At 36.4% G+C, this 20,390-nt stretch overlaps 1 protein-coding gene across 7 annotated transcripts in view; it reads right to left on the bottom strand.

The window, feature by feature from the left end:
- NRXN3 (neurexin 3) overlaps window positions 1-20,390 on the bottom strand; it is a 569,907-nt gene that overhangs the window by 50,143 nt on the left and 499,374 nt on the right. For 4 of the 7 annotated variants that reach the window (XM_021712922.1, XM_021712916.1, XM_021712919.1 and 1 more), the window contains one exon: window positions 11,655-11,742. In XM_021712922.1, coding sequence (XP_021568597.1) covers window positions 11,655-11,742 — 88 coding nt within the window. The remainder of the gene's footprint in view (window positions 1-11,654; window positions 11,743-20,390) is intronic. The other 3 variants (XM_021712918.1, XM_021712921.1, XM_021712917.1) reach the window with 1 other exon arrangement.

Here is a 20,390-nt window from a genome sequence, read left to right on the forward strand (position 1 = left end):
GCACTGTGGGAGAAACAGGACAGCATGGTGACCAGCATGTAGACTCTGGGGCAGATGGCTTGGGTTCAAATTCTGTTTCTTCTACTTCCTTGCTGTGTGACTTGACAATTTGTTTAGCTCCTTTATGCTCCAGTTTAGTCATCTAATACTAAATAATACTAACAGACCCTTGTCAGATTGCTGTAAGGATTAAAGTAGTTAAAAACTTAAAGGATTTAGGACTACATCTAACTAAATAAGTGCTCAATGAGTAGTCACTAAATGAAGAAACAAAATAGCAGCAGTGGCAAACCTGCTAAAAATCCCTTCAAGGGATTTTATTCACTGTTGCATATGCTGCCATTAGAAGTTTACCACAGGGGCAACTAAACTTCACACCAAATTAAAGTAAAATATTGCACTATTAGAAACCCAATCAGAGAATCTATCTTGTCAAATTAGAAGAACTAATAAGCACCAACACTTTCCTTTCCAATTCCCAGATCTCTCAAACTCTTTCACAAAGCAATGATTAAGTACCTAAGAGTAAGGTGATATTTTTAAAAGCTGCAGTCATTTTCTGTAATATCATGGTTCTCATGCTGTTGTAAAGGTTAATATACTAGTTTACTCTATGAGAAAATACAGAAACAAAGGGCATTGACATATTTCACTGTGCAGTTGGTTAATTAACATACATTCAATACTCTAAATAAAGTACATTATAGTTTAAAAGTGACAAAAACAGCGGAGCATGATGGCTCACACCAGTAATCTCAGCACTTTGGAGGCCAAGGCAGGAGGATTGCTTGAGCCCAGGAGTTTGAGAACAGCCTGGGTAACATAGCAAGACCTTGTCTTTACAAAAAATAAAATTAGCTAGGCATAGGGGCACATGCCTGTAGTTCTAGCTACTCAGGAGGCTGAGGTGAAAGGATCGCCTAAGCTCAGGAAGTCAAGGCTTTGGTGAGCCATGATGCTGCCACTACACTCCAGCTTGGGTGACAGAGTGAAACTCTGACTCAAAAAAATAAAAAATTAAAATAAAAAATAAGTGCAAAAACATAACAACTGAGAAATGAAATCATGCTCTGTAGGTTCTAATTATATGCTCAAAAATACATCTATGATAGTCTTTCCAAAGCTCAAGAGATAGAATTTGAAAACCTAAGAAATTTCCTGTTAATCTTCATTGTTAACACGGGACAAGTATTTGGTAACTCAATTTTGAGGAAGCAAAATGAATCAAAGCAGACGTCCTCATGAAGTCATAGGCATAACTTTTGTGGCATATGCAAACAGAAATCAGGAGTCCTAGTTTTGTTTTACAGTCTGCATCTTGCCACAGACATAACCATAATATATTTAGGCTCCACTTTATCATTTTATCTGTGCCACTAAAGCAAAGGCCTCCTTGGGATATCAAGGAAACTCTAGTCATAGTAAGCTGTGCAAATGAGCATGTGAAAATTCCATACTTGGTGCTGAATAAAAGTGTTTAAGAATGACTCTACACACAGCAACAGAAAGAAAATGTGTCTATTTTCAAACAGATTTCCACTTAAATCTTACCTCTGCCATTTACATGCAAGTATGAGACCTTAGAAAAGCAAGCTTTCCTAAATCTCAGTTTCCTCAATTATAAGATGGCACAGTAGTTCTTACCTCACAATAACTTAAAATGAGATAAAATAAAATACCATGTTTGCACGCACCCAGCAAATTGGTACCGGGGCCAATGGTGTGCTAGAGCCGGTTCATGACAGCTGACTGCTACATTTACAGGAAATTTGAAAGGTGGTTGTTAAAACACCTCATTTCCAAAAAGTAAATCATGTAAAATTACAAGTACAGTACACAAAAAATAAATAATAAAAACGTAAAACTCACTTTGGGAGGCCAAGGTGAGAGGATTGCCTGAACTCAGGGGTTCAAGACCAGCCTAGGCAACTGGGCGAGACCTTGTCTTTACAATAAGCTGGAAAAAAATTAGCTGGGCATTGTAGCACGTGCCTATAGTTCTAGCTGCTTGGAAGGTTGAAGTGGAAGGATAACATGAGCCCAGCCGATCAAGGCTGCAGTAGCCATGAACATGCAACTGCACTCCCACCTGGGCAACAGAGTGAGACTCTGACTCAAAACAAACTTAAAATTCATCACTTCCTAAATATCTTACTATTTTATACTAGTATCTATGATTTTGAGATTATTGATGTCTACAGTGTCTGTATGATGAGAAAACTATATGAATGTGTGCTAGCAATCATCATTTTCAATTCAGAGTTTAGGGTTGTTATATTGGTAGCTTGAACTCAGCTATGGTGGGAATATTTTACATTATAGAAATTGGCAAATTCTACAAATTAGGGCTGTGTGTGTGTGCTGCCATTTAAACATTTATCAGCAAGCTGTATTACCTGTCTCATAATCAATACCTCTTTCTTGCATTCCTCCCGCCCTCCCTTCCTTCTTTCCTTTCACCTTCCTCTCCTTACTTCTCTTCACCTTTCTTTGTCTCCCTTCCCTCTTCCCTCTGAATGTTCTTCTTAGTCCACATAGTTCATTCAAATCCTCATCCCTTGCTTTTCCTCCCTTGCCCTTAAAAAAAAAAGCCAAAAAAAAAAAAAGCCAAACAGCTACCCTGGCATGACTGAAACATCTCGTTAGAAAATCACATGCCTTGATATGCTTTCTCTTCTTCAGATTAAATATATATACTTTTAAGCTTAAGCAATTTTTAATATACCTATTAATCTATTACCCATTTATACCTATCTGATACTCCCCTGCTCAACTCTTATGAGTCAGGAGGTAAAGCTATTATAAAGTGTCATTTTCATACTATTGGTATCAAACTAACCAAAGTCTTCCAAGTAATGCATCAAATTGCCTGGATAATCACAGGTATTATTCAGCATCTGGATTATACTTTCTTCTACTGCTGTCTTGAGAAATTCTCAGAATCATAACTATTGTGAACGGCATGTCCTTTGGAATGGAAAAAGAAAGAATTTAGGTCCAAGTTGAAGTGTTGGCTCTCTAATGCTTCCATGGATTAAAAAATAAAATAAAATATATATCATTTGACTCAGAAAGATCAAATGATAATCTTACCTCGAAATATGCAGGTGAATTAAATTGTTTTTTTTTCCCTTCTCAGATGTCTTGCTGAACACATTTATATTTTATGCTAAGATATATAAACATAAATGAATATTATATTTAAGCACATTCAGACAACCACAAATTTCTCACCAATCCAGAAACAGGCACTGCACTAGACAGAAGAAATGATAACATTTCTGACTAGCATTTCCTGAAAAAAAGTCTTCTGTCAATCTGCACCTGAAGAAAAAATTTCTGACTACAAAACTGACAATTTATTTAAAAAAAAAAAAAAAACTCTTTGGAAATTAGCTCTTATATGAAGTCCCTTTAACAGTAAGCCCACTTAATCATACCAAAAAATCAACAAGGGTTTCTCATTGTTGATCAGATTGTGGTTTGGGTATAATTATTAGTTGTTCCCCACTGTTACTTTTCTTCCTTAGGTAAAAAGTGCAACTTATGACTTCCAGATGCAAACCACAGTTATCAGTCTTACAACTCGACTAAAAATTTGTTTTGCTTCTTTGTGAAGTTCCCTAGGGGTAAGGTTAAAAGTAGAGACAATAGGAGAGTGAGAAATAAAGGCAGAGGATTTTGAACCACATATTACAGAGAACAGAATCACAAACGACCACAACAGTGGACTCCAAGACAAGATGGCAAGACAGATGTGCCAAACTACAGACACATGCTTGACTGCTGTGCCAAGGGAGGAAAAAAACAAAAACAAAAAACACAAGAACAAAACCATACAGAGATGCTGCAAGAGCAGCCTTTGGGGCTGCCATGACTCAATGGAAATAATAATTAAAACGAGAATTCATGAAATTATAACTACAAAAGAATGTTATCCCCACAACTCATACACTGGACTTGCTGGGTTAGCCTGGATGTGTCACTTGGATGAAACACAAGATGGTGTCATGCACTGGAGATGGGGGCCATGGTTAGTTGATTAGCTACAGAACTGTCACGGCATGCCACAATGGTCCTGGGCTTGTCCAGACAGAAATAAAAGATACAACAAATATTCTATATCTGCAATAAAATTCTTTTTATGCCATCTGAAATTTGTGGAGAGGGATGTGTTTTTCTGCTTGTTGTTTCTGTGTGCTTTTCTTTCTTTTATTATTATTATTTTCTGTCTCATTTGTCATCTTTTCCATTAATTACGTTGTAATAAAGGGGAAAGGAAAAGCAAGAGGTCTGTGCAGATATGGGGAAATAAAAAGGAAATTAAAGGAAATTAAAAGGCAAAAGTATGCATAGGAGGAGGAAAAGGAAAACACAGTATTTCATTCTTTTGTACACAACTTTCTTGGATTTTGTTGGGGTTTTTTTTTTTTAAGATAAATATTGAAGGGATATGCTGAAAGGGGAGGAATTCAAGATTAGGATGGCAAGAAAAGATTTTTTTGCCTTGTTTGATTTGTATATCTATATATCTCTCAGTATTTAAAAATAATGATTATAATTACTCATAAAAGTATAGCAATGAGTTAAAAATAGCCATAATGACCAAAATACTAAATGTGAATCAAAACAAAATAAAGTAAATTGAACCACCAAAAATTCATGCGGCACAAGATGAGGTGAAACGACAGAAAATGTTCTTCAAATATATACAAGGTATATATCTATTTATATATATACACAGGAATGTGCATATACGGATAGATATATCTGTATAATTGTTTCTTTCCACCCCTCCCAAGGACAACTGAATCATGGAATAACCATTATAATTATGATAAAGAAGAAAACAAATCCTGAAGAAAAATTAACATGCTTTGTTTGCCAAGTTAAAACAGTATCATGCATGTCTATGTTGGCTGATGCTGTTTAAGGATGATGGTGTGAATTTCTGTGTAAACACATGACTGATGGTAGGGACTGTTGTTAATCTCTGCTTACATTACTCTAATATCACTTATACTGTGTCTATGTATATATTGAGTCATGATGTACTTGTATACACACACAATATATATACATATACACAGTACATATACTTGGGGCTTATGGGAGAAAAAATACAAAATAAAAAGAATAAAAGAAAACCCATAAAAACTTCTCTCTTAAAACCCAATCCCTCTTTATTTTGGGGGAGACTTGCTTAATGATTTCATTAAGCTCACTTCTTACCTACTGCTTGCAATGGAATTTGGAATCAGGAAGTTCTTACACGTTTGGCTTGAAGTTCTCCTTTCAAAATGTTTATCCTTACCCCATTACCTAAAAATGCCTAGCCCTAAGCCATACTGTATAAGTAAAATTTAAAGAAAAGTTTATTACTGAACTGCACTCATTTTTCAATTAGAATTCAGTGTCCCCAGCTAAAATACAAAATAATGCTCTTTGTGGTTAATTGACTCTGTCACTGGTTGGCAACATTTTGTCTAATTCTTTTTGGCCTGTCTTTGGAAAGGGTATGCTATCACTGAGTTGGAGAACTCTCCTTCAAGTGCTGATAATATCCTAGGCATTTCCATTCATTGTCCACATTGTTTTTCTCTGCCTTTTCCGTCTTTCCTTTTATCCCTCTTACTTTTGTATCTGTCTCTCTTTTTTTTTTTTTTTTTTTTTTTTTGAGTTGGAGTCACACTGGAGTGCAGTGGCATGCTCACGGCCACCACAGTCTTTTTTTTTAAATTAATTAATTAATTTTTTTGAGTTGGAGTCTCACTCAGTCGCCCAGACTGGAGTGCAGTGGCCCCTCCCGGCCACTGCAGCATCGACCTGCTGGGCTCTGGCGATCCTCCCACCTCAGCCTTTCAAGTAGCTGGAACTACAGGCATGCGCTACCACATCCGGCTCATTTTGTTTTATTGTAGAGACGAGGTCTTGCCAAGTTGCCCAGGTGGGTCTCGAACCCGCGGGCTCAAGCAATCCACTCACCTCAACCTCCCAAAGGGGCGGGATTACAGGTTGAGCCACTGAGCCCGGCTCACCGTCTTGACCTGCCTTCCAAGCAGCTGGAATTAGAGGCATGCACCACGGCACCTGGCTAGGTATCTGTCTCTCTTAATAAACTGAATTTCTAGAAGGAGTCTGATGTTACTTATTTTTGCTTTCCCAGCACCTATTCCAATGCCTACACTTAGTAGTTACCCCAAAATATTACATAAATGATTTATTAAACTTTCAAATGGAAGTGTATACACTTACACATTGATCTTATTGGACCCCTCCTCAACTTACCAAAAAAATTGGGTAATTGGATTAAATGAATTTTAAAAAGTTTTAACCATTTTTGTTATTAAGTTTGTTATGAAATTTATAATCAGAGTCAATCCATGAGACACATATAATGCACATTATCCCTGGGCTATCAGTTGCCTAAATTGTAATAGCCAGTAAGTAGCTCTCTCTTATTCATATATTTCTAGTCTTTCTCTAATTTTCAAGACATTTCACTATTAGAGATTTAAAAGGCACAGTTACTCCAATGGCTTAAAAATTAACTTGAAGTGCGGTAGAGTTGGGTTATAAAAAAAGTGATGTAACTTAGTGAGTTAATGAATGAAAAGAGAAACTACACCATTAACTGGGAACATTATGCTCCCATGAACATAGTCTATTAATTCATAGGTCAATGAAGGCAGTTTAAAAATTGACAAGATTTAGCTTAGACCTACATATATAAATCACTGTTTGCTTCTGTGTCCATTAGACTTGTATTAGAACTCAAGGGTAAAAATGACAAATGCCAAGAATAATTAATTTAATTAAGTGATTTTCCATCTATTTACAGTCCCCTTTCCAAAACTAAATTTCTATATTATTCTATTATATTTTTATTCAAAGTGTTTTTAAGTGGACCTGAGATTTTCAAGATGAAATTCTGGACACTGAGATACTCAAATATTCCAAAGATATTTTTATTAAGACATTTACTATTCTACTATAATCTGAGTAGCCACTTGACTAATAAAATTTAAGCATGATTCTATCCCAAACATGAGTTTTCATATAGAAAAAAATTCTAAAACTAAATGAAGAAATAAAAATTCACTTGTTTGGAATAAAACCATATAAACTGCTATCTTCAAATCCGCTAGAGATATTAATGACACAATGTTTTTTTCTATAAACAAATGAGATTAGAAACTCTTTTTTTTTTTTTTTTTGAGTCAGAGTCTCACTCTGTCACCCAGGCTGGAGTGCAGTGGCACACCCAAGGCTATTGCAGCCTAAACCAGCTGTGCTCAGGTGATCCTTCTGCCTCAGCCTTCCAAATAGCTGAAAAACTAGAGGTACATGCCACCATGTCTGGCTAAGTTTTTTATTTATTGTGGAGACGAGGTCTTGCCAAGTTGCCCAGGCTAGTGTTCAACCCCTGGGCTCAGGCCATTCTCTTGTCTCTGCCTCCCAAAGTCCTGGGATTACATGTATGAGCCACCACATCCGATTCAGAGACATCATACTTAAGGCCAATAATCAGTATGTTAATTTTTTGTCATCCCTAGGTTCTGGTAAAAAAGCCTCTATTTCTCCTTATCCTTCATCAGAAAATTATTATTCTCTTAACATTCCATCTGCGTTTTCTATCACGTTCCAGTAAGTGAAAACTCAAATATTTTGGTGAGTTTTTAACAACTCAGTGCCAGATTTTCAGATTAAAAACACTTTACGGAGGCATCTCAAACTGATAAAGGTTAAGAAGTCAATTGTACCTGGAAAACACTAATATAAACATGCCCTTGGTGTTATACTAAATTTAAATTCCATCCAATCTGGGCAGGGTATTATCACTGTGGTGACAAAGAGAAACAAAGTAGCAATAACATCACATACAAATGTATATACTGTCGTTCTGAGGAGGAAAAGTTCATCTGAGAATCACTCTGGGAGTTGAAATTATTTTGCGATCTCATACTATGGCCATTAGGAAACATCTTTCTCAATCCAACCAATATGAAAATTGTTTAGCACATTCCTATTGATAGACGGATGTGCTTCACTGTAACTTCCTTTTCTGTCTGCCCTCTGGTGGAAGTGCTGTCCCTTTAGATTTGATCAGAGGACATTTGACCAAAGTGGTGGCAGAAAAGCTGACTAACTGACAAAACTGTACACCTGGATAATGCTGCATGTATCACTATGGCTGTTAAGTACTGTCGTGCTCATTTCTCAGGTGTAAAAAAAAGTATTTATTTTCTTTTTCTTTGCTCGGTGGCCCCTGTCTCCAAGACTTTTATTAGAATCTTGAGACTATAAATATGTAAAATCCAGGAAGTTAATAATTTATAATTATACTAAAGCAAATTTAGGAGTACATTTGCTTTGATGTTATTTCTATTTCCAAATATGGAAATACTAGAAGTAACAGCAGGGGTGAGGGAGAGAGAAGAAATGGAAAGTAAATTTTATTATTTTTCTCTGTATTTCAGAATTCATTCCCACATTTTAGATCACAAATGTGAACTTACTAAAGATCATAATTGCTATTTGGCTTCCATATTCTCATGAGGGAATCCCATTTCCTAGTGGTTATTTGAACACTTTGCCAGGTCATCTATTTTTCTGGTTGGATCCAAAGAGGTAAGAAGGACAATGAAATATGAGTTTGCTGAACAATTTAAGATCAACAGAAGTGTAGTTGGGAAGGAAAGCATTTGTATGCAAAGAGCAAATCCAAAATATTACATAAATACTATTTTTTTTTTTTGAGTTGGAGTCTCACTCTGTCGCCCAGACCGGAGTGCAGTGGCCGCGCCCGGCGACCGCAGCCTCGACCTGCTGGGCTCCGGTGATCCTTCCGCCTCAGCCTTCCAAGAAGCCAGAATGACAGGCATGCACTACCACGCCCGGCTGATTTTTTGATTTATTGTAGAGATGAGGTCTCGCTGCCCAGGCGGGTCTCAAACCCGCGGGCTCAGGCAATCCACTCACCTCAGCCTCCCAAGGCGTGGGATTACAGGCTGAGCCACCAAGCCCGGCTACATAGATACTATTGACTTCTTTTATGGAGAAGACAATCAACTTTATAAATTAGTGGGTAAGATCTCCACCTTCAACCTTTAGGTAAATATTTGCTCAAATATTCTTTGGAATGTTTTAAGTTGATGCAGATGATTTTATTATAATTTTATGTTTAAAGGTTCAAATCTGTGTTCTTAAAACAAATATTCAGAAAATGCAATCATATCTGTGACCCATTAAAGGATCTAGTTCTTAGGAAAAGATAGGAATAGGAAAAAACAGATAATTATTTTTTGTTAAAGAAATGCAGGTTTTGTTAGGGCATTGGTCATTGTATGAAATCATAGATCTTAAATAATTCAACAAGTTTTATTTTAGCTGCCCAAGGGGGAAATGAAGTTCGATATTTAAAGAATGTACTATAAATCAAATTAGTTTAGTCAACAAATCCTAATTAAGCTTTTTACTCTGCACTTTGCTCTCATGGTTTAGCATTTTAAAACTTATTTACATATAACCCAGCAAAAATATACCGTGAAAATTTGGCCTCCATTGGATTTGTAAGATTTCTAAATCACTATCATGCAAACTCCAAAAATACTTGTTCCTAAATATATTAAAATTTAGCCACAACAAATCTTGGTGACCTCAAAGTACAAAGGTGTTTTCTGAGTGTGAAAGGCAATTGTTTACATGTGACTCAAAAACAGAAGTTTAGAAATTCATTTTTATTTAAAGGAAATTAAATTAGAATAATAATAAAATAAAAAAGATTTGATGAATGCATATATAGATAACATTGTTAAAAAGGAAAAAAAAACAGAAAAAAGGATGAACAGGATTTTTTTTTTAATTTTTAATTTTAAAGATGTGGGGTAGAATTCAGGGCTAGGTATACAAATATAAACAGAGAATTTTAAAGTATCTTAAAGTAATGGCCACAAAATCAGTTAATTTAACATATGTCTTTGGAGACATGTCATATCCGTATCTGAATCCGTTATATCTAGAAGGGACCTAACATACACAGTAGGCCCTCAAAAAAGAATTTGTTGAACTGAACTATGGTGAAGAGGCAAATTAGATAGCAAAGCTCTTTATTATTCTGACCATTTATTTATGAAAATTATTAGAGTAGAAAGGATTTAAATCTAGACATATATACTGCCTGAGTGCTCAGAAATATTTATTGAATGAATAATGAATGGATGAATCAATTATAGGAGTCAAACTTGATGTCCAAGTTCTGATATAGATTGGATGCATCTATCCTTTAGAGTGAAAAGCTCACTTAGCATATAGAGATTACTGCCCAATAACCTGAAAAACCTCTCTCTGACCAGATCACATTTACTTTCCTTCCACACAACTGAGCTTCTAATGGAACAGATTACACTCAGAATGGAAAGGCCTGTCATATTATTGGTTTATCCACTTAATACTAAGGACAGGAACCCACAGAACTTCCTGTATCCAAAGCCACTTGCAAGAAACCAAGCAGTCAGGTTTCAACAACATTTGAAATCTTATCAATCATTTTGGGATAAGAAATGCAAGATTTTAATTTTTGACACATTATTTTTTCATGAAGCTTAAATTTCTCTATAATTAGCAAAAAAGGTTTAATAATTTGCCTTTTCTTAAAGAAAAGGAAAAAAAATTAAAACAATCCAAAGCATTAACTAGAAAATTCTATTTATTTCTTTTAATCTTTGCAGAAATAAGATCCTGACTCAACTCCAGCTTTTAATTCTATTATACACAGAAATTCGATGATATCTGTTCTCTATTATATACATATAAATGTTTAACTTATTGTAAATCTCAAAACAGACGACTTGGGAAAGTTGGTAGGAAATAATCAGGGACTGCAGTTGCCTGCTGGACACTGTCTCATATATAACTCACTATAAAGAAAGACTATAAAACATCAAAATGTATCTGAGTCCAAAAGGGGATCACACTGAAGCTTCTGATTGCCAAAGTCCTCTTGACTCCAGCTGGTAGATACATTTTGAAGCATCACAGCTGTTGGCATGGCATGGTACAGTACTAATTTTGTGTTCAATATACTATATTGTTGCACAAGTTCTCTAGACACACAATGAACAAAATTAGTATAAATATAATACCATGTTAACTGCTGTTAAAATCCCATGGAATTCTTATTGATTGATTGATTTTGGTCCATTAGGTTCAAAACAACTCATGAGGTTTGAGTGATATTTACTAATCCTTATGGTTTTGCTTTGGGTTCATGCTTTTTTTGATGTCATTCCAAAATAGGTCTTTTCATACCCTATCTCCTGTCAATTTCATATCTGCCACCAGCTGCTATACATTTGCTGTTCTAGTAGTAAATACAGGAATTTGACTGCCCAAAGTTAGGTCATACCATTTACTTTTTGTTAGGTATCAAGAGACTGACTTTAAATTTTCCTGGGATCTTATTGCTCCTTCCATGGGATTTGATGCTCTCGTTTATATATTAATATTTATATATGTATACTTATACATATATAGATATAGAAAATATACACACATTAACACACTATAATATATATATATAAAACACATGTATAATTACATATATGTATGTACTGTTTTTTGCAAAAGAAAAAAGCAAGCAAAACAAGACTGACCTGACCTACCTGTACTCGGCTCACATTCAACGAAGTCTTCATCATCACTTGAACATTCAGCAGATGAAACAAGGTCATCTGATGTTGGCTGCTTATGTCAAAAATAAATAAATAAATAATGGGGTAAAGGGAAGAAAGAGAAAAGAGAGAGAGAGAGATAAGGATACCATTGAATAAAGACATCAAAGACATCACAGTGCCCCACCTCTCATTAATATTACTATTTCTTTTTTTCTAAAGAAGGCTATGCTATAGAGTGAAGAATGTTTAATTCCAGTGTATCTGTGAATAGCTCCAGGTCCAGACACTCTGTGGGGGTCTTCTGTGAAGCTGAGTGACCCAAGGTGGTTCCAGAAGGCTCGATCTTATCTAATTTCTATACATGTCATAGTACAACCTCTCTCCTGACTTTTAATTTCAATTTTGAGGATCAGAAGGACAAGAGAAGGCTGTTGTAAAGGATAGGTAGTACAAGAGTACAAGCCAAAGCAGAAATGCACCGTGGCTTTGAGGGAGTTTCAGTGCATTTGGTATGCAGTCTCAGGTGTATGACTTGGTGGTTGTGAATCTACAGGCTAGCATTATTAATAAATGCTGTGGAATGCATTCTGTTCAGGAATAGCATAATGTCTTTTATCACTAGTAGCAATTTCTTCATGTAGTTGCTGCAATAGGTGAATTAGTAATGTGGACCAGAAATGTGATACTCCACGACAGTCCCTGAGCACAGGTAAGGCTGTTTCTCAAGACTGCAGGAAAAAAAAAAAATTTGACTGCAGCAATAGGAGTTCAATTTGAGACACTTTTTAAAATTCTGCTTCCTACCGAAACTCCCCAATGCCAGAGAATCCATCACAAGAAATATGAGGACTGTGAGTACTGGCAATAAAAAGGTCCCTTGCCATGTGGTAGGTGAGAAGACTACTTTCTGTACCTGGTACATACAATGAATGAATCTACAGATCTTATGCAAAAAAACAGGTTTTCAGTCTACTATGTGCATGAGAGTACTCAATATATCATAGGTGTCCAATATTGCTTATTTCTTTCCCCTTAGTAATATGAACTGACTTGTTGATCTTTGCATTCCCAATACACTCAAGTCTGGATCCATACTCAAAAGGAAAAGGTAATGAAGTCATTTCCTCCCTTCTGTTGAACAATTACTACAAGCCAGATGCTGTGCTAGATGTGTATATATACTTTTTAGTTATGGCAATTATTAATTAATTAGACATAATTCTCACAACCATCCTTTGGGAAAGGAATGACTATTTCATGTTCAACTAGAATCAAAGGTGGACAAGTTAAGTGAGTTGCTGAAGGACACATAGCCAGTAAAACACATAGTGGGGATTTGAATAGACACATCCTTGTCAAAGTCTGTGTCTGTGGTTCACAATAGACTTCTTTATATCTGGCATTATATAATATTATGGACTGAATTATGCCCCCTCAAAATTCATATGTTGGAATTGTAACCTCCAGTACCTCAAAATGTGTATTTGGAGATAGAGTATTAAAGGGGTGATTAAGTTAAAATGAAAACATTAGGATGTGCCCTAATCCACTATGACTTGTATCCGTGTACAAAGAGGAGATTAGGACACAGACATACATAGTGGAAGAAAGACCATTCGAAAACACAGGGGAAAAGGCAGCCATCAACAAGTCAGAGAGTCCTCAGAAGAACCCATCCTGGTGATACCATGACTTCAGGTCTAGTCTCCAGAATTGCAGAAATACACTTCTATTATTTAAGCTGTCTAGTTTGGTGCACTTTGTTGTGATGGCCCAGTAAACAAATACAGGTGACAACACTGATACTTAGTATTTCCAGAAAACATCTCTTTTTAAAAAATAGACATGCTAGATACATAATTACTAGACACAGCAAAGAACAGTAGAAAAATCATGTTACATCATTCATTTCATTAATGGTGGCAGAAAGGTGCCCTAAGTATTATAAATCTTTTCATTCTACATCTGACAGGGAGATAGTTTGAACCCTGATTCTCCTTAAGGTTAGCAGGAAAAAAATTATTTTAAAGATATATTTTTAATTAGACATTATTGAATTGTGTTTCAGTTCCAGTAAATGAAGCTGGTATTTATATCCTAGAGCACCATTGTTTGTGTTGGAGAAGTGGTAAGCATATTCCCTTGGTATTTCCTGCTTTGATAGGGTTTATACAGGTTAACTTTCAATCACTTAGGGAGAGGAGCTAATAGGAGAATAAATGTTAACTGTATAAATGAAGAAGGCAATTATGAGAGGCAAACACCATTTTGGATGAGCCACCATCGTTGTCTGATGGTTCTTAAGCATGCATTCTCTGTGAGGGCAATACCTCCTCCAAGGCAGTAAAAATTGGCTTGGCTGGGGGAGAATCTTAAATATTTGAGGCCCAAACTCAAAGGAGGTTAAATGGGAGGCGGCCTAGCAGATTGTGGTAAGAATGGGCCTGACTCTAGACAGCACAACTGTGAATCTCAGCTCTTCCACTTAGAGTGAGAAAGTGACAAGGCTGTATGTGTGTATGTGTGTGTGTGTGTGTGTGTGTGTGTGTGTGTGTGTGTGTGCGAATTATTTAAATAAGTAACTAAATCAATTAAACAGCCACTCAATCATTCAGTCAATCACAGTAATTCCAAGCCTGGTAGCCACTCCTAATTTAAACAAACATGATATCTATGCACAGTATCTTTTGTGATTTAGACTGCATTAAAATCCTCCTTTGTGGCAATAACTTATTACCTCCATTTGATGGTACACATACTATTTCTGGTTGTACCTGCCATGAGGAATGATAAAGAAAAATATACTCATAAAGAGCTTTAAAAATCACTGTAAGATGTTCTGTTTCCAATGGCTCTGGACACAAACAAACTGTGTGGGTCTTATATGAATTCAGTTTATTCCTTTGTGTCCCTCAAACCTCATCATCACCATTTAATACCACAGCCAACTGAAACTCCCAAAGCCATTACAAACATCTCAACCCTTCCTTGCCCAATGTGGTAACCAATGCCTTCCTAAAGAACCTGGCATTGAACACTGGCCACACCTGCCATAGAACACTGTGTAGCTCAGAAGGACTTGCTCTGTCAGGGCCATCAAGTCTCAATTTGCAAAAAAGCTCAGGATTGTGAATGCTACATTTAGAATCTCTCTTTGTTGTTGTTGTTGTTGTTGTTTTGCCACTTCTGTCCCTGAACATCAAGAAAAAACAAAAATTACAAATCAAGGCTTTTGGATGATAAGAGCAGCTTAGAATCATATCCTAAAGTAATGGCAATTTGATTCAAAGTTACTCTCAGAAAATCCAGCGCTTTTCTTTAGCAGCCTTTTTTTTTTTTTCCTTTCTGACTTTGTCCTTCCTCAGATTTAAGTAAATGCAGGGTCTGATGCTGAACCTTGAAAGAAAAGGCACACTTCTTTGATAATTGCTTCCCATGGCTGGTGAAATAGGTTTCACTGTTGCAGATATGCACAGATTCAGAATAGCATTGCTACATGAGAGCAGAACAAAGGACTTTTGTCTTTAAATAAAATACAGTAGCCTTAGGCTTGTATGTATGTGTGTTTTCCCATAATCACAACCATTTTCCATAATTACTTTTAATTTATTAGAAAAAAGAACAGTTAGTATTACTGCAAATAAGTGGGTATCTGAACTATCTAGAATCATGTTTACTAATAACAATTACCACTTATTAAACACTTGCTATATTTAGTTTTTATTACAAGCAGTGAATGGGTATTAATTATTTTAGTAATCACAATAATCAAGGGAATAGATATTTGTTGTGACTTCTGTATTTAACTGCCCAAAATCCAAGCTCCTTCAGGAAACAGTATTGCTTTAGGAACCTCTTCTATTCATACAGATAGATATGTTGGGAGTATTTAGCAAAATGCCTCCAACATCATCTTCTCCACATTTTTTTTCCCTCATGATTGTCTAAAGTTCTCATAATTCCCACTGTCTAAGCTTAAAGTGTTTACATATTATGGTTCCCCTATGTCAAATACCAATATTCTCTGTGTGCTATTCAAGTAAAAATAAAAATTCTTGGATAACATAGTGAGACCCTTTCTAAAACAAAAAACAAAAAACCAAAAAAATTAGGCAGGCCTGGTGGCATGTGACTGTAGTCCCAGCTACTCAGAAGGCAGAGGTGGGAGGATCACTTGTGCCTAGGAGTTCAAGGTTGCAGTGAACTATGATTGTGCACCTGCCTGGACAACAGAGCCAGACTCTGTCTCTTAAAAAACAAAAACAACAACAAAAAAAACTATAACCACCCACAAACCAAATAGTTTTGATAGTGTCTGGGCTGCTGGATCTACCAATGGTTTTATATGACTGGTGGTACTTTTTTCACTCCTTCATTCATTTATTCATTCACTACTTTAATAAATATGTGTTGAACTATGTGTTAAGTACTATAACTGTTATGAGGGATAAAGTGAAAAATAAGATGTAGTTCCTCTGCTCTGGGAGTTCACAATCTCTGGTGAGATAGCCAAGTAAACAGGCAAACTTGACATAGCAAATTAAATGCTACGAGAAAAGAAAGCTAAGGTGCTGAGGGAGCAGACACCAGGAGACTGGCGGCATCTCCCAGGCAGAAGGCAAGTGGCAGATGAGCCCTTAGGGACAGGCGGTGGTGAGTCAGAAGGAAGAAAGCAAGGGTTGTGTGTGATCAGGAGGAGAAGGGCATTCCAGGTGAAATAAACAGTATTTGCAAAGGCTCAGAGATATGAGAAAAAATCCTGTAGTACAGGATGACTGAGGAGATGAACTAGAATGACAGTGTGACAGCTACTTGAGTTACCATGTTGTTTTTGAAAACTGAGGTAATGAGCATGAATTTAATGTCCCGCCCTAGCAGACCTCTCTTGTTTTTTCCTGGATGATTTTTTATTTTAAACCAAAGAAAGAAAAACCCTGGAGCACGGGCCAGCTGGTTAAAAGTCATTATCGTCCTCTCTATTCCTTTTCCATCACTCACTCAACTCAGATTCAATACAGAAAGAACTTCAGAATGTGGTAAGAGTGTGTAAATGTGATACTGATACTCTCATTTTATTCTGATTAAGCATCCCTGCATCTCATCAGTGTCACCTGTCACATTCCTCTGAGGCTACTACACATAGCTGCAGAATGCAGAACATGGGTATGACTGCAGCATGTCTCCCCAGTGTAGATTAAACACTTTACCTTGCTTTCTCAAGAGAAGGAAAAGATGCTTCTGCCCCCACATATTAGCCAAGTCCTATATTAAAAATAATAATTCATACTACTCTATTTTAAAATGTTTTTCGTATTTTTAATCTACATATGGAAATCACTTGGTTCTATAGTAGGACTCATAAAACTAAAGATAGATATTATAATAACTTTCAATAAAATATCTCTCTGGTAGGAGTCCTCTATATTTGCTCCCTGAAAGGTTTTTTATTGCATTATGTTCTTTTTTTTTATTCCTACCAATGTTTACTGAAATTACCTTAGAATAAAACTGGGATAGAAGAAAGCTCAAATCTCTGTCCACTCAAGTAAATTTATGAGTATATATTTACCTTCCAGTTTCACAAATCTGACTTCTCATTTTCCTCCAAAGCATTGTCATATCTATAATCACCTGCTTCTAATTACTTACTCTGAAGGGCTCTACCCCTTATAAAGGATTCCACACTGTTTTTTGTTATTATCTATCATTTGGCATTTGGGAAAGTGTGTACTGCTGGGATCAGAACTGCTCAAGACAGTTCTACCATGAGCCCTTCCTTACCGCCCAATTGCCTTTTGTAATTTCAAATTCCACCCTTCAGCTCTTTATCTTATACTAGTAATAAGCTAATCATTCTGGGGGACAATTCTTTTTCTCCACCCCACTCCTTGGAAGCACAGTTATTTGACTGAGATTAAGTGTGAGATAAAATAAGTCCTGCCACAGAACAGCTTTATGAAATTATAAATAACACACTCAAGAATGATGATCTCCTTTCTTCCAGTTAAAAAGGAAAAGAGAAAGGCACATAAATATTGTAAAGTCCCCCAGAAAACAGCCATACATCTCTGCAGCTGCTCCACACTAAAACAAATTAAATTCCCCCAAATGCTTGGTGTTTAAGCTCTTTTCCCTCTATACCTCCATTCTGAGAAGGAGCTGGGGGCTTTGGTATCTCATATGAGGGAGTGTCTCATACAGCATCATTAAGAGCATGCGTTCTCTATTTAAATAAAAATGCTTCAAGACTTTTCAATTATCTAACATTCACCTGCTCTAGGTAAACCTATACCCTTCAATGAGATTTGAAAAGTTTGACCATCTCATATTAAATCTATTGTTTTTTTTACTAAATCGCTGCCATTGCATAGTCTTATATTTGATCAATGCGAACACACACACACACAATTGGGTGATTTTTATATTAAACTAAAGATAGAAAAATCCTGGAGCTTGGGTAAGCTTGTTTGAAGCCATTATTTCCCCTTCTCTCTTACCACATTGCTCACTCAACTCAAGCCCAATACAAAAACAACTGTGGAAATCATTTTGTACAAGAATCACCCTGTGCTAACCTTCAGCTGGCCCATGAGGAGCTTACAATCAAGGCCAAACATCAACCAGTCACAATTGCCTCAATTTTAAGGCAAGAACCCAAAGGCATGACAAGAATCCTAAAACTCACCCTAACCAAAAAGAAGGTTAGACTTCGCTGGGAAGAACCTGAGGCCACAGTTTAAGTGTGAACAACTCTCTTTTAACACCCTTCTGCTTGTTACTCTCTTGCAGTGTTCTCAATAAATCTGTTTGTCTACTCTAATCTGACTTAGGTGAATACTTTCACCATCCACACCTCCAATTCCCCCACAACAACCTTAGAACGTAGTAAGCATGTATGAAAGTGATACCTATACTCACATTTTATTCTGATTACACGTCCCCTTTATAGTCATGTAATAACAAAATGAAACAAATGATATTAACTTGCCACGTTCAAGTGAGAGAGATGGGGGCATATCACGAGGTAGGTTCTGAATGACAGAGATGAAGAGAAAGAGTTCTAGTCTTGTTAAGATGCTGCTGAGGGGACCTTTGTATTCTATCGTTATGTGTCTAAGTATCTTGATTGGAACAATGCCGAATGTGAATTTTAAAATTGTCTTCCAGGGTTTATGTCATGGGTTTCTAAAGATACTACTTTTCTTTCTTCTCTCTACCTACTCCAGGAGATAATCACTTGCCAAGATATAACTACAGGCATATCTCACTTGCTCATATTTCCAAGAATGAGAAGACTTTAAAGAGAATTGCCCCGGGCTAAAGATACTACATTCAACCTGACCAAATGAGTTAACTAGAACAGAGCTTTCTATGAAATCTGAATTTTAAAAATGTTCTGGATCTATACATTTTATTTGTACTTACACTTACTCATTTAATTATTCATTTCCTCTACAAATGTTTTTTAATTTTCTATAATGTGCCGATCCCTGTGCTGAGGGCTGGGCAGACCCAGTCCCTGTCCGCATGGAGTATGTAGACTACAGATATTTAAGTCAAGTCAAACCAGAAAACACTGATCAGTTGCTAAATCATAAGCTACAAAACCTTTACATTAATGTTGTATTCACAAGTGGTTCTCACTGTAACAAAAATTGTTTATTTAGTTACTGTCACTAAAGACAGCAGATGATATAGGAATCCAAACAAACAGTATCACCTATTTCTCTAAAAACTCTGCCCATCCTTAATAACCTGCACATTCTTCTCCTTTTCCACAATGCATATACTGGAGCAGGATAAAGAAGAATGATTTATAATAATTTTTGCTAATAAATTAGTCTTTAAGGAAATCCGTTTACAGACTCAAGATTTAATTAACAGTAGAAGAACCAAGCTAAGTTTAGCCAAATTTTGTGGCTGAGGATTGGGGTCCTTTACTTCTATCCTTGAAGTCTTCTAGGATTATATAAATAAATATGGTGCAGCACCCCCCCCCCCACACACACACACTTTTAAGATTTTTCTTCCATTTGCTCAAAAAGGGTGGATCAAGAGAGAGGGGAGGGAGGAAGGAGAAGAGAGTGGGTGGAAAGGGGATTAATCTGTTGTTCAAGGCAGGCTGACAGAGGGAAGAGGAGTATTGAACCACAGAAGATTAACCAAACTTCAATGTACCTTCCCAAAAGCAGGAGGAATGTAATGCTACGTGGTGTTCCACTGATAAGCAAATCCCTCTAAATCCTTTCAATTTATTTCTTGGCCTGGAGAAATTACATATTATTTAGGAGAGAGACGGGGGAAAAAAAACCTCCAAAAAAATAAAACCACCCATCCAACCCACACCATCTTTAGGAATCTAGATCAGGTGGCTTTTGATGAAATATGCATAAAGATCTGGCTTTGATGGTTAATTTTCTTCTTGGTGTTGTCCTCTCCAGGATTGCTAATGAGAAAGGCTTGGCTGTGTTTCTGCTGTAAACTCTTTTGTTTTCACCACAAACCTTATTTTGAGCATTTTAGGGTCTAACCATTCTAAGGGAATGCCAAAAATTTAGTTGAAGCTCCAAAGACCTAATCTACTTTTCCTTCCTCTCTTCCTTTCTTTCTCTTTCCCTCCTTCCTGCCCTCCCTCTAAGAAAGAGGTGCAGGCTCAAGGAGGTGTTGAAACACATAAAGAAAGTGCATGTTAGTACATCCCAGAACTTAGTATAT

Source organism: Carlito syrichta, unplaced genomic scaffold (assembly GCF_000164805.1).
Source record: "Carlito syrichta isolate Samal-C Ts95f unplaced genomic scaffold, Tarsius_syrichta-2.0.1 Scaffold303723, whole genome shotgun sequence".
Classification (NCBI taxonomy): Eukaryota; Metazoa; Chordata; class Mammalia; order Primates; family Tarsiidae; genus Carlito; species Carlito syrichta.